At 38.2% G+C, this 19978-nt stretch overlaps 1 protein-coding gene across 1 annotated transcript in view; it reads right to left on the bottom strand.

The window, feature by feature from the left end:
• dok4 (docking protein 4) overlaps window positions 1-19978 on the bottom strand; it is a 70891-nt gene that overhangs the window by 8049 nt on the left and 42864 nt on the right. The window contains exons 3-6 of the mRNA XM_067494420.1: window positions 3809-3916; window positions 2837-2951; window positions 2166-2285; window positions 727-916 (exon numbers count right to left, since the gene is read on the bottom strand). Coding sequence (XP_067350521.1) covers window positions 727-916; window positions 2166-2285; window positions 2837-2951; window positions 3809-3916 — 533 coding nt within the window. The remainder of the gene's footprint in view (window positions 1-726; window positions 917-2165; window positions 2286-2836; window positions 2952-3808; window positions 3917-19978) is intronic.

The following is a 19978-nucleotide window of genomic DNA, read 5'->3' as shown; positions in this document are numbered from 1 at the left end:
AGTCTGTTATTGTACAATACTGTGTCCATATTGTGAGGCTAGTTAGCAGATGTTAGCAGAATGAAATAAAACAGTACTAAACCAGCTACCAATTAAAGCTTTACCAACCAGACACAGTTTATGCCATTGGTGCAGTGCCACAGCCAGAGGGCTCTCTTTGTCCGTTTTAATGTGTTTTAGACCTCAGATCCAGACGCACACACACACACACACACAAACAAATATAAACCATTATCTGCATGCTGACCCAATCATAGCTTGTCAGGTTTTATCTAAGAGGAGATAAAGAGGTCTAGCCAAGCATTGATTCATTGTCTAATCTAGTCAATCAATCTTTTTATGAGACTCAGTCCAACACAACTAACCTGTTAGTGTGTGTGTGTGTGTGTGTGTGTGTGTGTGTGTGTGTGTGTGTGTGTGTGTGTGTGTGTGTGTGTGTGATTGAGTGAGACATGAAGATATCCTTGAATGACCGTAAGCTGATAAGCAGACAAGTATACACACACACAAACAAACACACACACACCCTCATTCTTTGGTTTTGATTTCCCATAAAGATCAAGTGTTTATCTTAAATACAAGATTCTTTAACTGAGGATGAGTTGCCTCTAACTTGACACCAGCTCTGAATGTGGCGATCTGTGACATATGTAAGATGTATTTATCTGGTGACAGTCACCAAGCCAGCAAACATCCCTCCCCCAATTTTCCCATTCCTGAGCTCACCGTCCGGCTTCGAAGGTAAAGCGCGTGGCATCGCGTCCATAGCGCCGCAGGGAGCAGAGAGGCCATGTGACCAGCTTGGTGCGAGGGTTGTGAATGTCCCACAGGTAAATGTTCTCGTGGGTGATCTGCATCATGCACTCCCCATAGATGTCCAGGTTGGGACAGGGGAGGAGGAACACATTGAAACGCTCTGAGGACATAAGAAATGACAGGAACATTTTTAGAGTTTGATTTTCACTGTATTTTGTCTGAGATCAGAACTAGGAATTTCACCTGCAATTGGACATTAACAGAAAGGAAATGTACCGTCTCATGGACCAGTTTAATTATCTTAGCCTTTCACTGTCATTGCTTATCAATGTTTTCTTTTCAATCCATTTTACGATCTAGTTTTTCACAATGAGGCATGATTGGCTAGGAGGCTACATAACTTTACTGTTTGCTTTATTGCACCTTAAGGTTTTTTCATATTTTCCACATCCATTTGTCCACATCCATGATGTGAATTTTGACATTTTCCTAGTCCACCAGGGTCTGGACAGACTCTCTGCCGACAGTCGTGCAGAGGTCTATCACTAGTCCTTCACATACTGCACTGTCTAATTCCCATTTAGAAGGTATTTAACATTTATTTCAGTGTGACACTGTGAATTACTTACACCTACTGTTACATGTTTTTCACATTTTCATGGTCAGTCGACCACACAGGAGTGCTTCTTCTGCTTGCTGCTACTGTCCAGAGTAACAAAATGCTGTTGTTGTTGAACAGTGAGCATGTGTGGAACATGTCTGTATCCATAATTTTAATATAAATAAGAGCACGTGTAAATATCCTGTCTGTGTTCATTTCAAGGCAATGGGATGCAGAAAGTATGACGTCGCCTTTACAGGCACTTGTTTGCACCTCGAAATAATGTTTGTTCTACTTTTGGGGGCAACGGGGTGTTTTGGTATTTGGTTTTCCTTGTGGCATCTCTGAGTGTCAGTGTTTGGTTTGCATGGGACTTGAATAGATTTCTCTCATATATTTAAGTATAATTTTTTTAGGATTGCAGGCGTCTCATAACCTATAGGTACTGTATGAATAGCTCAAAGTCTTCTTTTCAAGACACTTCGCAGGCCTCAGAACTTTGATCGTCTTTGCTCTCAGTCCTCAGGTCATGTCTTGTGGGGTCAGATCTTACAGTAATACAGGTCCTCACTTTGGGTAATGTACTGGATACTGAGTTTTTGAAAACCCTGTAGGAGTATTTTTACATCACAAAATATTTTTTGTTTAAATAAAAAAAAATTAACAACCATAAGACTTTCACAGACTTCACATCTCTATCCATCTATCTATATATGAAATTATATATATTTAAAATATATAATAAATAGTGTCGTGTTTACTTCTCTTTACAGCAGTTCACATGTTTGTGTGTTTGCTCTTGAATGACCTGTGTGTTCACACTGCACCCCAGCAGCAAGCAGGTCAGGCTCTCCCATGCTGATGTCATTGAGCCGAGTGCCCAGACACTCAATTGACAGAGTCTTAAACCAGTCCTCTGCCTCCAGCTCTGTGCAGAGACAGAAAGAGAGATCACTTCACATTGGTTAGCATAGATGTGATTCTTCAAGCTTTGAATGTAAAGAATTGAAATGATTGCTCTCTAAGTTCTATGTTGTTATCATTTTGATTTTTTAAAATAAACACTGAAAATTTGGAAAAATGAATTCAATTTTTTTAAAGCTGCCCTTTTCATTTGTCAAATCTATTTAGAATTAATACTGTGCACAAGCATGAGATTAATATTTTTTCATCTTAGTCTTAAACAAAGCACAGAATATTGTACCATTACTTACTTGACTATCTGATAGACAGTTAACTTAAGCTTTTTAAAAAGATAATGAGAATGTATGAATTACAGTTTCTTTGGTTTTCATTTTGTATCTGTGGCAACTGTCAGACAAGTACTTTAACGAGGCCATAGTTTTTCCATAGTTTCAGGTTTATATTTTTATTTTGTGAATTAACTGAAATAGCTGCATAGTTTTCTTATTATGGATCGACATGCATGTGGAGCTGTGCTTCTAAACATGTGTGTATGTGTGTCTGTCTATGCATTACCAGATTCACAGGTGAATGTGCGTGAGGTGTCATCTGTAAACACAATAGCCACAGCCTGACGCTTGGTATCCCGGGGCAAACGTGTGACATTCTTTACGTTGCTAATCTCTGTCACCTAGGAAACAGGTGAAGGGTAACATTGTTAACGACAGGTAGAGGTTAGTTCCTAAGAGTTTAGAGTAGTGTCGTCACATGAGCAAACAGCAGATACTACATGCCAGATGGCCAGTGTTTGTCTAATACTATCAAATCTTGTTCTTCAGGTGAATTGTTTAAGTTTTTACATCATGTAAACCACATACATTAGAGGGCCTACTTGTTAAATAGAACCCTAGACAGGTGAAGTGTTCTATCATATTTTAAATACTACATTCTACATATCATTCAATACTTTCGTCTTGTCCCCTATACTGTCTGCCATACAGCAGAGTCAAGGGCAGCTGCCAAATTTGCACAAATGAGGTGAGGTTACAAGATTCTCATTATATTCAGTCTCAGCACAAGTTCAGAAATGATCAGAATCAAAACACATTCACCTGGAAAGGTTAAACCAAGTCAATGGTTTCTATGGAGTTGTTTTGTACAGTTTTGTACAATCGTGAAACTTTCAGTAAAAGGCCTGACATGTATGTTGTTGCAGTTACATTGAAGAAAAACATAGAGCAAGGTCACACTACAACTTAACCCTCAGTCCACTGGTGTGTTAAAAGATGCTAAGTAAAGGAGTGTAAAAGCAGAAAAAGAAGATCAGGTGAAGGATAGGTGATGATGATGGAGAATGAAAGATGAGAGACCGTGTGAATAAAAAGAAAAAAGCAAGATTGACTGCTGATTCTCACTGATCTCAAAAGTAAAAAAGTCCGACTTTAATGTGAAGGATGGCTGCTTTCATCTCCATCAGCATGTGAATGTGTGTGTCAGCTCTTTATCTTTGGCTTTCTCCTACAGACCTGTCACATAACCTGCACTTACCTTCGGACAAGTTCGGATGTAGGCAGATTTCTCATCAGGGTATTTCTCCAGACGTCGAGGTCCTTTACTGGATGATTTCTTAAACACCAGCCAGCAACGCCGATAGATCTTTAACACACACACACGCATGCACGCACGCGCACACACACACACATAGCGATTTAACATTCAATGCTCAGAAGAAAGTAGATCAAACAACAGAAACAGAAGTTATACTGTACTGTGTTTGGGATCGAAGGAAAAAAGAGAGAGACACAAGTTTAAAAGAGTTCAGTCACAGTATATATAGCAGAGGAGACAAGTTACAATAAATAACCACTAATGCATCAGACACACACACAGAAATCGGAAGACACACTAACACACACACACACCTTAAAGGAAAATTATTGTTATTACAACTTTGTATTTATCTTTAAAGTCTGATATTATCTTACTCACCAAAGTGTTTGCTAAAGTTTGCTGAAATTACTAATACAAGCCATCAGATGATCTAACAGGTTGTAAATAAGGTAATAGTTTGGCCAAAAAATTTAATTTCTGGAACTTTAGTGATGTGGAGACATGCTTCCCTCCCTTTACAAAATCTATTGTCCTGAATTCTTTTATAGTTTCTGGTTGATTTAGTAACTTGTCTCTCTGAACATTGTCCTCGTTATGTCCTGCCACATCAGCAGAGATCTAAGTCGATAAAATGTTGGTCCAGTCATATGAGTTTCGCTCCATTATAACCACACAATCAAAGCAATAAGCTCAACTAACGGCAGACAGTTTTGTGGCAGACTCTGGCCCTGGTTCATGCCTTTTAGGTTATGTAGTCTGTCTTATACTTACATCACATTTTTTTCCCTATAGCACTTTGGACTATTGCCTTCTTGATTTACACGTTTTTCTTGTTTTGAATCTCCCTTGCAAGTTATTCTGGTAATAAAATCTGACAAATGTAATTATAAAAAATGACCTTGACCTTTGTAAAACAAAAATCTAATAAGCTCATCCTTGGGTCCAAAAGAATGTCCGGAGAAATACCCTGAAGACAATCCTAAGATATCCCAATCACAAAAATTGGACGGAAAGACATGTTTTGGCTATATTGCAAAAATCAAACAAAGAACAAACATATACAGAACACACAGAACATAAGAGAAACAAGTTATAAAACAACAGAAGTTTCCGAAAATCCTGAAAAAGTACAAAGCGAGGAATTCATCTTGTTCCCCAAGTTTTATTGTGTTTTCTCACTTTAGAGCATTTTTCAGGCTTCATGTCTTCATTGCTTGAGTTTTGACTATTTGTTTGTCTTCTAAAGAATGGTGGGTTTGTGAAGTCAATAAATGGCACCAAATTTGCCAAATACTCTTTTGAACACAAACTATGCACATGAATTTATATTTAAAACCTGTCTTCTTCCCTCCACCCTCACAGCTGTTTACCAGAGCTTAGTTCAGTCTTGTGGACTTTAAAGGGAGAGACACTCAGACTAGAGCTCTATTGAACACGTATGGAATTCCAATACAGTACCTTCCTGTCTTTAACTGAGCTCTAAGCACAATAGGCCACAAATTCTACCTTTTGAAATTAAGATTGTTAAGGAAACAGCCCGCACACATCTGCAAATTAACGCTAATCAAAAAATGTTTAGCTGCTGCTTCTATTTACAGCCAGCTGTAATGAATGAGCAGGTAGCAGTTGAGTCATCTGCCTCAGGACAGTTTACCACATGTGATTAATCATGGACTAAAACTGTTTGTGACGGTTTAAATATTTTGACAGAAAAGCTTTTCTGCCCACTAATTAGTGACTTGGGGAGCTGCACTATTAAAGACATGGGTTTTATTTTAGTAGCTCTGGCAATGAGTTCAGTATGTTATGACAACACTTTCCTTACTAATGTTATATCTGACATTCAGGAGGACGTAAAATTTGAAATCCTTCAAGAATGTTCTTAATTTATGCATAAATATGACCTAAAACTTGATCGGATTTTTGAAAGTTAGTTAAAACCCAGATAATCAAATAAGATAAAATCATTATGCTTATTATTTATTTAGTTTGGAAAATGATGCAACCTTGAATATTTATTTTAAAAATTAGTGAACTTATAGGATTATCGTTTATTTTGGTAGGCGGGTTACAGTCAGGTGTTTCAATCAATGAGGTGACAATGAAGTGTAAATGTGGGAAGCCTTGCTTTGTTTTACGAGGACAAATCTGGGTCTTCACTTTTAAAGACTTTGTGATCAAGCTTCAAACAAAACACATTTCTGTGTTATGATCATTGTCCTGCAATTTGCTTTGCTCCTTGGCCTCTTCTGCTCCCAATCTGCTTTATAAACACAAACAAAGCCTTCAGGTCCTTAGTCACCAATTACAGTCACCAATTACCATGCATGTCTTTTCACTGAGGGAGAAAGCCCACACAAGCACGGGAATAACATATAAACTCCAGAGAGAAAGGCCACAGTCAGTTGGGGATGTAGTGGTATCATATTAAATTCTTTTAAATCTAATCATTAATCACACAGGCAGTGATATATTTAATCATCTTCCAACACAGCACTAACACCATGTCTGCTGTAACATCATTTTCTCACACATTCATGTGAGCAAACAAATCTGGAATTGCAGTCACCCCAAACTGTTTGACATTAGTTTAATCTTTGAAGTTGTAAGAAGGGAACAATTAGCACTTTCTGTGTTTCCCCTCCAGGGCCTCTCACTTTAACTTCACATAGCACTCCTCACTCCTCACAGTTAGTTTGCCTGCTGAGGCCTGATTACTTCAAAATGCAGGATCTTGAAGAGACACAAGAGAAGGAAAGATAAAGAGGAGGAGGGAGATGGGTAATGGGGAGAACAGGCTGAAGGACATAGTGGAAATGGTAACAGTAGGAATGTACAAGGAGTGAAAACTGGAGCTTCCAGGAGCCACATCAGTTATGTATTTGGCATATATTCATGTTTCACCCACTTTTACTGCTGAGTTCACCTTCACCTTATACCAGTCCAAAAAAAGTGAAGCGACACTGGCTGACAACTAGTTTACTTGTTGGAATGTCACCAACAACAAAGCCCTCTGTGTATTTGACACTAACACATTTGAGTTTTTCCACACACTGAACACACATTGAATACATGTGCTGGTTTGATTTATTTGATATGAAAAAGGAACTGTAGTTGTTTCTCTTTTTATCTAAATAAATTCGAGTCATTATACCTCAGGATATAGACCTGAATCAAACTAGGGTCACTTTATTTGATATAATATTAAACCCATGGGACAGACTCAAGGGACAGACGTGGCAGCAGTGCAGAGATATTCACTTTTAAATGTCTTTGAGTGGAGGGTCTCCCTTCTGACCAATCAGAGAAGGTCAAACTCTGTGAGGCACATGAAATAAATCGGGGTACCTTTCATGAGATTTCACAAACTTCAAGACAGTGTATTTGACCTCCTGGATAGACTGATTTTAACTCTCAGGGTACAGCTGCTGGTGCCTGTCCTGAGCCCTGACAAAATGGAAGGATGGACGGCACAAAGTGCATCCGGTGTAAAACTCATGTCAAATCAACATTCGTAACATGTTTGTGCAACATGTGACCACTGAGGGAATAAGCTCAAAGCCTGGTAGCTCAAACTCTGCAGCATCAGATCCCAGCTCACCCACCAGGTCTGTCCTGTACAATGTACATAATACATTGTAATAAGTATTTGTGCGCAATAACAATAAAGGTGTTTCTAGTTGCTCAACAGTTTTAAAGAGCGTACAGATATAGATCAGGTAGCAGGTGTTATATTAACAGATTTGAGTCGTAGTATTTAGGCCTACAAATCTCAGAAATATGATGTCCAACCATATTGTTAGTGTACATGGCAAAATTCTGGCCTCCAGTACTACTGCAAGGAACCTTGGACTCATATTTGAATAGGATTTGTCCTTTACCTCGCATATAACCAAATCTTTAAAACAGCCTTCTTCCACCTACAGAACATTGCCAAAATTCGGAGCATCCTGTCTGAAAGTGATGCCGACAAGCTACTCCATGTATTTGTTACCTCTAGGTTGGACTACTGTAATTCCCTACTTTCAGGATGCCCCACTAACTCCCTAAAGAGCCTGCAATTAATGTAAAATGCTGCAGCAAGAGTGCTGACTGGAATTAGCAAGAGAGATCATATTTCACCTTCACTAGCTTCTCTCCATTGGCTTCCCATAAAATCTAGAATAGAATTTAAAACCCTCCTTCTTAAGTATAAAGCTCTAAACGGTTAAGGTCCACCATATATAAAGGACCTCATAGTACTATATCATCCCTGTAGACCACTTCGATCTCAGAATGGAGGCCTCATTATGATTCCCAGAATTTGGATGGGAGGTAGAGCCTTTACCTATCAAGCTCCTTTCCCTGTGGAAACAGCTCCCAGTTCAGATTCAGAAAGCAGAAACCCTCTCTACTTTTAAGTCTACGCTTAAAACCTTCCTCTTTGATAAAGGTTTTAGTTACTATTGTTGTTTACTACTAGTTTACTATTGTTGTTTCCAGTATTTAATTTTATTATTATTATTATTATTAGTGTGATTGCTGAAAGCAATCACACTATTGTTGTTTCCAGTATTTAATTTTATTATTATTATTATTATTATTATTATTATTCCGTATTCTTCCGTACGTTTTTCGGCGTGCTGTAAGTCCTGAATGCTAAAAGCTGCAAACATGGTTCCAACTGTAATATGTTAAGCATGGTTGGGAGAGGTGTGCTATTATCCTGTGTGCTGATAGCTAATGTACTGTAATTATTATGAATATTAATATGAATTTTTTTTTGAATGGAAAGTCTATGGAAGTGATGTTTAAACTGCAATATCTCGAAAACTACACATGGTAGCATGATGCTGCTTTGTGGGATGCTGTCCCATAATGAAATGCTTCACATGTTACAGTGTGGGCTCTATAGCGCCACCGTGTGGTCAGATATCAGCATGTTTTTGTGCATTTTTTGACATGCTACTACTCCTACACGCTTACAGCTAGAAACATGGTTCCAACTGTAATATGTTAAGTAGAGTTAGGAGAGTTGATGTATTACTCTGTGGGCTGACAGCTGATGTACAATAATTGTTATGAATATTTGTATGATTTTTTTTTTGCATTGCCGTCTATGAGAGCAATCTTCACACGGCTGTATCTTGTAAACTACACGTGATATTGTTATGAAACCTTGATTACTACTGTCCCATCATGATGTGCTTCACATGTTACAGCGTGGGCTCTATAGCGCCACCGTGTGGTCAGTTACCACCATGTTTATGTTAGTTGTTTTGACATGCTACTACTCCTACACGCTTACAGCTAGAAACATGGTTCCAACTGTAATATGTTAAGTACAGTTAGGAGAGATGACGTTTTACTCTGTGGGCTGACAGCTGATGTACAATAATTATTATGAATATTTGTATGATTTCTTTTTTGCCGTCTATGAGAGCAATCTTAACACGGCTATATCTCGGAAACTATACGTGATATTGTTATAAAACTTTCAGGAAAGCTGCCCAACGATGAAATGCTTCACATGTTACAGTGTGGGCTCTCTAGCGCCACCGTGTGGTCAGTTATTTAACTCGTTTTTTACATCAAAAAAAAATTTTTTTTTCTTTCTGATTTCACTTCTATATTGTACAGGGCCTTTAGTACTACTATGTGCGCCACCTGGCGGCCGTTCGCGGTACTGCAACTGTTTCGATCTTTTTTTTTAAGCTAATGCAATGACTGACTTGAATGAAACGTTACAAATATGTGCAAGACACTGCCCTGAACACGCATGTTAAACGTTTCTCCTCTGGGGGGCGCTATTGTGGGTGTTTTTTATTTTTGGTATTTTATTCTCAGAACTTCATTAGTGTTGAGAGGGCAAGATGGCAACAGGTGATTCCTTTGGACAGGCTGCCATCTGCTGGAGAGTTGGTGAATAGCAATTGAAAACTTCTTCATTGTTTCATGTGCTTTCACTAGTTGTTCAATATTTTAAAAAACTACACATGCTACAGTGTTGCCTGTCGCTTCTGCAACGTTCAGAGCTGCAGATTCGGCGATGGCTGCAGCAGGTGCAGCGGCTGGCTTTCAGCAATCACACGCATTTTCTGCAGGAAATGCCCATTCTAGTTAGTGTGATTGCTGAAAGCAATCACACTATTGTTGTTTCCAGTATTTGTTGTTTCCAGTATTCTGACAGCTGATGTACAATAATTATTATGAATATTTGTATGATTTGTTTTTTGCCGTCTATGAGAGCAATCTTCACATGGCTGTATCTCGGAAACTACACGTGATATTGTTATGAAACTTTGACCCATGCTGCCCCATGATGAAATGCTTCACATGTTACAGTATTGGCTCTCTAGCGCCACCGTGTGGTCAGTTATTTAACTCGTTTTTTAACTCAAAAAAAAAAAATTTTTCTTTCTGATTTCACTTCTATATTGTACAGGGCCTTTAGTACTACCACGTGCACCACCTGGCGGCCGTTCGCGGTACTGCAACTGTTTCGATCTTTTTTTTTTAAGCTAATGCAATGACTGACTTGAATGAAACTTTACAAATATGTGCAGGACACTGCCCTAAACACGCGTGTTAAACGTTTCTCCACTGGGGGGCGCTATTGTGGGTGTTTTTTTTTTTTTTGGTATTTTATCCTCAGAACTTCATTAGTGTTGAGAGGGCAAGATGGCAACAGTTGATTTCTTTGGACAGGCTGCCATCTGCTGGACAGTTGGTGAATAGCAATTGAAAACTTCTTCATTGTTTCATGTGCTTTCACTAGTTGTTCAATATTCTAAAAAACTACACATGCTACAGTGTTGCCTGTCGCTTCTACAATGTTCAGAGCTGCAGATTCGGCGATGACTGCAGCAGGTGCACCGGCTGGCTTTCAGCAATCACACGCATTTTCTGCAGGAAATGCCCATTCTAGTTATTATTATTATTCCTTATTCTTCCGCCCGTTTTTCGGCACGCTGTAAGTCCTAAATGGTAAAAGCTGCAAACATGGTTCCAACTGTAATATGTTAAGCATGGTTGGGAGAGGTGTGCTCACTACCTTCTGTGCTGTCAGCTAATGTAATGTAATTATTATGAATATTAATATGAATTTTTTTTTGAATGGAAAGTCTATGGAAGTGATGTTTAAACTGTAATATCTTAAAAACTACACATGGTAGCATGATGCTGCTTTGTGGGATGCTGTCCCATAATGAAATGCTTCACATGTTACAGCGTGGGCTCTATAGCGCCACCGTGTGGTCAGATATCAGCCTGTATATGTTAGTTGTTTTGACATGCTACTAGTCCTACATGCTTACAGCTAGAAACATGGTTCCAACTGTAATATGTTAAGTACAGTTAGGAGAGTTCATGTATTACTCTGTGGGCTGACAGCTGATGTACAATAATTATTATGAATATTTGTATGATTTGTTTTTTGCCGTCTATGAGAGCAATCTTCACATGGCTGTATGTCGGAAACTACACGTGATATTGTTATGAAACTTTCAGGAAAGCTGCCCAACGATGAAATGCTTCACATGTTGCAGTGTGGGCTCTCTAGCGCCACCGTGTGGTCAGTTATTTAACTCGTTTTTTAACTCAAAAAAATTATTTTTTTCTTTCTGATTTCACTTCTATGTTGTACAGGGCCTTTAGTACTACCACGTGCGTCACCTGGCGGCCGTTCGCGGTACTGCAACTCACTAGTTGTTCAATATTTTAAAAAACTACACATGCTACAGTATTGCCTGTTGCTTCTACAACGTTCAGAGCTGCAGATTCGGCGATGGCTGCAGCAGGTGCGGCGGCTGGCTTTCAGCAATCACACGCATTTTCTGCAGGAAATGCCCATTCTAGTTTGTTATAGTCAGGCTACTATAGGCTTAGGCTGCTGGGGGACCCACCCCCCGAGGAACTGAGCTCCTTTCCTCCTCTTGACCATCTCTTCTCTCACCCCGCAATTGTCACCACTGTATGTCATTAACTCTGTGTGTTCTCTCCCTTAGTTGTCTTTGTCCTTCTCTGTCTCCCTCTCTATGTCCTTCCCTGCAGGTGTCCCTGGCTTTGAATCTGTGTGTCTACCAGCGTGCAGCTACTGGTCCTACCAATCTGCCCGATGTTTTGTTGTTGCTTTTTGTTGCTCTTTTCTTTTCTCTCTCCCCTTTCCACTCACCACAACCGGTCGAGGCAGATGGCTGCCCACCCTGAGCCTGGTTCTGCTGGAGGTTTCTTCCGTTAAAGGGAGTTTTTCCTCTCCAGTGTTGCCTATGGCTTGCTCCAGGGAGAATTGTTGGGTTCTCCCTATACCTCTTTATAATCTTGACTTTACTCTGTAAAGTGCCCTGAGATGACTTTGTTGTGAATTGGCGCTATATAAATAAAGTTGAATTTACTTTAGTCGGGTTTTTTTAAAAATGTTTAATAAAAATCCATCAGCTAAAAAATTAGGCCAGCATCAATGTTTTAAATGTTTTTTAGTCTGTCAGCTAGACATGAGGCTAACATGATGCTGGATGCAGAAGAGGAGGGAGCGAACTCATCAAAAGCACAGGAGAAGTCAATAAAATTAGCCTCGCAAGGGACTTGGGCCCCTCCAGATGTTTGAGAACAAAATTTAAAAGTCTCAGTATAGCGTATAAATGCAAATGATAAATACTTATTTGTTGTATATTTGTTGTTATGTTCGTGTGTGTATTGTTTGATTTGTGCTGCTCACCTGAAAACAAACTGCCTCTTGGGGATAATAAAATTAGCTTGGGAAGCAAGAGTAAAACCACGCAAGCTTAGGGAGAACATGTGCAATGGGCAATTTTAGAGTCGCCCATTAACCTAACATGCAAACTCCACACAGAAAGGCCACAGCAGGCCAAGGCACAAACCTTCTAGCTGTGAGGCAGCAGCACTAACCGCTCTATCACCTTGCTGCCCCCTTCTAGTTTCATGTACAATGTGAGCAGTTGCAGTTCAGTCGCAAAGGAATGTGTGTTTAATTACATTTCCATCCATCCATTTTTTTGCATGCTAATTTTGTTCTTATGCAGGACTTGTATTGTTGCTTTTTTTAAAGATGTCTACTTCTTTCACTATAGGAACAGACCAACATTCTAAATCACTCTAAATAACTAATTTTAACAAAGGACTCACAGTACTGTAACACAAGAAATTTTTTACTACCCAACACTGCTCATGGATAACAATGTTTCAATGCCACCATTACAGTGTAATAGTTAATGTGTAGGGAAATTTAAATACTGCTACGTATTTGGCAAATGAATATCATTTCGCTACCATCACGGTGTTGTTATGAAAAGACGTTAGCCAAATTAGCAATTGCATGTATGGTAAAAATTGCCATTAAGCTGTAATTGCATCTCTCACTTTCTCTCTCTTTACACACAGAAACAGACACACACACACACACACACACACGTTGCCAGAGAGTGAGAGCGGGAGGGAAAAAAGCAATACATTTAGCAGCTGTAGGAAACTGACTTACAATTAAAAATCCCATTAAATGTTGTCAAACAAAATGCAGAAAGGCTGCAGGGAGAGAGAGGGAGATAGAGGACAACAGAGACAGGTAATGAAGCAGTAATGAAGAATGATAAATAAATACAAGACAGTGTTTGCTGTTGAAGGACTGTGGAAGACAAATTTGGAAATGAACATCAGCTGCTTTCACTTTTCACTGCAGTACACATTACACAGGTCCAAACCAATAAAATAATGTTCAATGTATTAATTACAAAAGCCTCTACGGAAAAATACACTATTAACTACTTAATATTAATTAATTATTAATTCATTGTTTAAGTGCATCAGAGAATCAACTGTAATATTAATAGTCTTTTTTTCTGATTTTGTAAAAACACAAATATGCTATTAAGGCTATGGTTGTTTTAAATTGTTTATTGTGAGTAAAGGCTAAACCATTTGCCCTAAAGTCTGAGGTTTAATGTGATTTCTCATTTCCCTGAATCTGTACAATGGAAGCAAGATAGTGATAAAAAATTGTATTTATTTTTTTAAAGTTATCCTGAAACTTCTTTTCAGCTGAAACAAATATATGCAAAATATATGCAACCTTTAATGGAATTAATAAGATAATAAGATGTGTGTGTTTTTTGTTTGTTTGTGTGTTTGTTTCGCAGCAAGCCAGCACCTTTGGTAAGTGGGCTTTTATATGACTCACAATCACACTACAGCATATGGTGAGAAATTAAACAAAAAAACATCAATACAGCCATATATGCATTGTGATGCAGTGAGTTTTAGAAATCGTGTTAAAGATTAAACACAAAGATGGAGCTAGAAAGCTATGGTCAAGTCATCCACTCATGCATGACTACAGTTTCCCCAGAGAGCAATAAGTCATCACCCTTCAACGTGCTGGTACAATAACCACACTTACTTTACTGATTCAGTCATCGGTCATGGACAACCTGTTTAAGGGGGACTGAACCAACAACTGTGAGATTGGTGGACAACTGCTCTATCTTCCTGCACCACAGTCATTTTACATTGTTATTTTTTTAATAAGGGTTAAACATTATTAAATTTACATCTAAAGCAAGAAATAAAAAAGCTGCAAGGCTGTGTTTTATTAATATTGCCAATTCTCATTATCATAATACAATGTTAAAAAAAGATATTAAATGTAATATAAATCTCTAACTGTAAACTTAGGATTCAACACTATCTTTACACGATTGTGGTAGTAAACAAAACTCAGACATTAATTTTATACTCAAAACACGTAATAAAAAGTGTTCAAGACTAGATTATAATTATGACAAATATCTGCAATATATATATATATATATATATATATATATATATATATATATATAGAGAGAGAGAGAGAGAGAGAGAGAGAACATTTTTATTTAAATTTGATGGAGGCAATTTTTCACATCGTTTTACAACACTTGAACTTTTTTTTTAAATAAGGGTCAATTAGTTTTAAATTTACAGTCCCGTCAGGGGTCACAACAGCAGAATGTGTTGTGCACGTTGATTCAGCATGAGTTTTTACGCTGGCTGCCCTTCCTACCGCAATCCTCCAGTTTTATTCAGGCAGGGGACAAGCACCAGTGTGGCCCTTGGTGGCTGAGCGGCGCCATTAGCCACACATGGGGCCATTCAAACCTGCGACCTTTTGCATCCCAATCCAATGCTCTACCACTGAACCACCAGACCCCCTACCCCACAGAACAGTATATTTATCTTTATACTGAGCATCTTTGTCAACTGTTAACTCATAATTAAATTAACAAACTCACAGTGTTTCAAGTTATGCCAGTTTTATATGGGCAGTGTTTTAATGCAAACACAAAATAGTATTAATATATTCCAGTTGACGCGGTAACTTCCTCTGTGAACTTCTCTGGCAAGTTTTCTTTAACAAACCCAGACTTTCACTCTGTCTCTTCCCTCCTGTGAAGATATGTCTCACATTTTATTTTCTTATTCACACAGTTCATATCACATGCCAAGATTGAAGTTTAGGTTAGGATAAGAATAAACATCCTGGTTAGTTTGCTTAACTATTTATACTTTTAAGATCATTGTTTTACGATCTTGTTCACACAAGGGAAGATGTCTGTAAAGTAACAGCTTACATTACTGTTTAAAAAGAATATTACTTGTACATTTTATCCAGTTTAGTAGCCAAAGTAATGTTGGTCTGCACCTGGATTTCATATAAGATGCAGACAGCACAAAGTGCTGAGGGGCTGTGAGCATTGTGTGCCTTCAGCACATTTTATTATGGATGATTTGTTGGTGTGTTTTTTAATGTTGTAATGATGACAAAGCTACAAAAATTAACATAGTGAGTCCCGTTTTTATCCACAGATGGAATTGGTGGATCACCTACACGTTGGCTAATCTGTTCAGAGGTTCCAAACATCTTAGTTCAGAGCTGAGAGGAAAAACAAAATGCATTCACAAGCACACTTCTGATTTGTTAAGTAATTGTTCTGGTCTACAGTTGCAAACACAAGTCTGTCATGGCAAAATTGGACTTTAATTGATTTCTTGAAACAGGGTTGAACATACTGTTTTTATTAATTTAAAAACGTACGTTCACCACTGTTCTAAGCTGCTCAAAACTAAACATACACGGTCAAAAATACAAATACAGCACATCGTCAACACATTTGGTTAAATGTCCCTTAGCAATGTCCCTTAGCAATTTCACACTTTTAGTAGCCTAAAATGAGCTTCTGGCAGAACTCTGGTTGGATATTTGGTCACTATTTTCGGGCACAAATTGTTAAGTTCAATTACATTTGTTGGCTCTATGGTACAGACCTGACTTGGAAGCACAATTCACACATTTTTGACAGTGTTGAAGTCAGGACTTTCCTAAAACCGGCTTTATCCACTCCACAACCAGCTTTGTGCACTTGGGTATTCAAGTTTCCACCATCTTCCTGATGGTTTGAAGTTATGTTGAAGAATTCTGAGTATTCCTTCTTCATTATTTCATCTACTCTGCGTAATGCACTAGGTCCATTGGCAGCAAAACAGGTTCCGAACATGATGCTAGCACTACAGTGCAGACCTGTATTGTAATGGTTCCTACAATGTTCCTGACCATCCAAACCAGTTTTCTCTTAGCTGAGTGAGACAATCTGAGTCTTCTTCTACCATTTAAAAAGTGGCTATACCTCTTAATAGCTTGTATTTATGTACAATTATTTGAACTGTACTTAAAATTTGCAGTTGTGAAATTTCCTATAGTATTGTGCTGGTCAATTCAATGAGTGCTGTCAAACAAATCCGTATATGTACACTAGCTGTAGTCAATCACGATCACTAACAGGAAGTTAATAGGTCTTGAGCTTGATTTGGCCCAGTTTTTTTTACGACGGATGCCCTTCTTGACGCAACCCTCCCCAATTTCTACCGGCACTGCACAGCTGGGGAGGGGAATGGGCTGTTAGGGGTTCAGTGTCTTGCCCAGGGATACTTCGACATATAGCCATAATCGGGGATGGAACCACTGACCCTGTGGACGACTGCCTTACCAAATAACAAAACACCTTTATGTATCTGGACTTTAGCCTTCTTTTGTGTTGCTAATTGTTTAGGTTTAGGCCTATTGAACAATCCAACAAACATCAATCCCTTCAGCCATCATAAAGCATAAGTTAATAAAGACATGTGCTTGAGTTATGCGTTAGTTAATAATGACATATAAAAGACAGTTTCCCCTGGTCAGTTTGGAAACAGGCAGCAGGTGTTAAACCTCCTCTGCCCTTTAACAGGGGTAAAAACACAAATACAGAAACTCCTGTTTCTGTATACTATAGCCCCTTTCAGACATACAGTGGAATTCTGACATTACCCTGACTTTTTTAGAGGCATGTGTTAGTGTGAACGAAAATGTTTGAATACAATGCTGCTGATTATATCCTACGAGCCCCCTAGTGCAATGTCCGTATTATGCGTGAGTTCACGCGTGTAGCACTGTGCTCTGTCCCAAATCATTTGAAGGATTAAAACCGATGGAGTGGGCGTGTTAATGATGTTTGTATAACTCCACTGCCGCTCTAGTCGAGTGATTGAACCTTTTTTATTAGTTGCACGGCTCCGACATGCTGGTAACAACATGCTGTTTCTCAAATTAAAAAAAATTTCTCATCACATTTTTCGTGTTTACAACAATTCACATTATTCACATCATTTTTTTTTCATGGTTTCAACTTCCAAGCATCAACCAGCTTGATATTTAGTGCATTATTAAAATAACTTAAAATAACAGCCTGATGAAGATATAAAAAAACAGTTATTACTGTTACATTTACGGTTACTGCTACAGTTATTCCCAGGTAAAACCAGTTTTTACTTGGAAATGAAAAACGACGCATATGATTTAAACTGAACATCGTTAGATTGATGAGATCACATAAACAGGGATACAACAATGCATATAAGCCCCATTTTTCTTTTCATGTGAAGAAGTTTGGAAACAAAAACAACGTTAAAGTACACATAGTCTTGAGTCTCCACATAAACAGTAAAAGCAGCAGTCACGTCTAACCAATAATTGTCTTTGGAATTGCTTGTTAAAGTCAGAGTGAAGTCAACATAAATAGGTTCCTCAAAAATATGTTTGGGAAAAGTTTGCTGTTCTCATGCCTCTTGAATAATACCAGTACATTGTTGGTGTACAAATACAGTGTTAGAGACTACGATGTGCGCATGGACAGGGTGCATATTATATTAGTCCAGTATTTAATAAATTTGGTTATTAGTGTTTCATTAAACCCAGCACACTTTTGTTTTTGTGCATTTGCAAGATTTGTTGTTTGGGGTAATTTAGAGTCACAAATTAACCTAATATGCATGTCGTTGGACTGTGGGAGGAAAAAGCAGAGGAAGAAGAACAGAAAGGTTGCAGCCAGCAACCGTAGACCAGCGCTAACAACTCCACCACCATGCTGCCTTCAAAACTAATACTTTTTATAAAATCTAAATCTACATATTTCAGATTCTGCATATGCACATTAGTACAAATAGTATACAGCATGCACTAAGGCATGTCAATGAATAATACAGGAACATATTTCTGGCTTTTTAGGACTGTTCACATAACTAAACTGCACAATGCACAGTGTTTTAACAGTGTTGTTATTACTTTTTTTAACTCCATTGGTATCTTATAGTGTAACAGCTACTGCAACAAAAACATTTCCCTCTGGAGATTAATAAAGTATTTATCGAGATATTGTCCTGACCAGTATCTGAGATAATAAATGGTCTGCTTATATAGCACTTTTCTACCTATTGGTATCCAAAGCATTTCACACTGCTTCTCATTCACCCATTCACACACACAGGGGAGCTGCTCTGCAGCACCAGAAGCAACTAAGTTGGTGACAGGAGGAGCCAGGGATCAAACCAACAACCCTAGGATTGGTGGATACCTGCTCTACCTGCTCTACCACTATCACCCTGATGGCATCAGAAGGTAAATACACAGGGTTGTCGTGGAAAACATGACCATGATGATGATGATGATGATGAATATATTATCATTATTAGTAATAGTAGTATTGTTGATGAATAAAATGGTAAATTAGAGAATCGGTGAACACAACTAATTCACTCATGAGTTGAGTTGAGTTTTCCAAAATAAAAACACAGGGCCTCACTCAGCAAGATAGACCTACACTTTTTCAAAAATTTGTTATTAAGAAAAAAGGCTACGTCAGATTCATGACACGTTCTTAAACTGCAAAAATTGCTTGCACCTGTTTTATCATAATGATGAATCCCACTGTAAATAACTCTAAATTTGAAAGTCCTTTTTAGTGTTATTGACATTGGTAAACACCTCACTAATTTTCTTAAACGGTATGACAATGGAGAGCTGTGTGCACACACACGAGTCCCACATAGAAACAGAAAATAAATGCTGAGAAAGTCAGAAACAGCCACATGAAACCTACAGACAGCGGAGCACTGCACGCCACATGGCTGAAAGACATGTTATGGAGACTCTGTTGCAGGAAGCCAACAGCAAACAAACTGTCAGATTTAGCACCATCAGTAATGGATATAAAATAACATACGTACTTTCGTTAACACCATGTCAGCAGAAAGGAGCACAACTGATTAAGTTTAAAAAAATATTATTATTATATATATTATATATTATTATTATTATTAATACATATTTAAAAGCCAGAAGGACGGTAGTGTCTATATCCAATCACAGAAGAGAGACACCTGTCTTCTCTAGAACAGATTTGCCCAGAGTTATCTGAATTGAGCGTCTCTGCAGTCCAGTGCCAAAAGAGGTCAAGATGCACATCCTCGTGTTGTGGAGGTAGCTGGTAAAGGGGGAAGTATAATGTCACATTAAACTGTGACATTGTGCATTGTAAACTGAAGAGTTAGGGTACTTTTTATTAAGTTTAAAAGGCCAGAATGATTTCTCGAAAAGTGAAAATAATATACAAATATATATCAATGATAAAACTATTACTGTAATGTAAATTCAATAACATTGTAGAAGCTTAGAATGAAAGAAAAACCATTAACTAATTGTTTTTCACAAACTAGTCAGCCCTCAAATGAATGAAAGGATGGTATTTACTGTGTGTAGATTCTACT

This window comes from Channa argus, chromosome 2 (genome assembly GCF_033026475.1).
Source record: "Channa argus isolate prfri chromosome 2, Channa argus male v1.0, whole genome shotgun sequence".
Lineage (NCBI taxonomy): Eukaryota > Metazoa > Chordata > Actinopteri > Anabantiformes > Channidae > Channa > Channa argus.
This window is presented reverse-complemented; position numbering and strand designations above follow the sequence as displayed.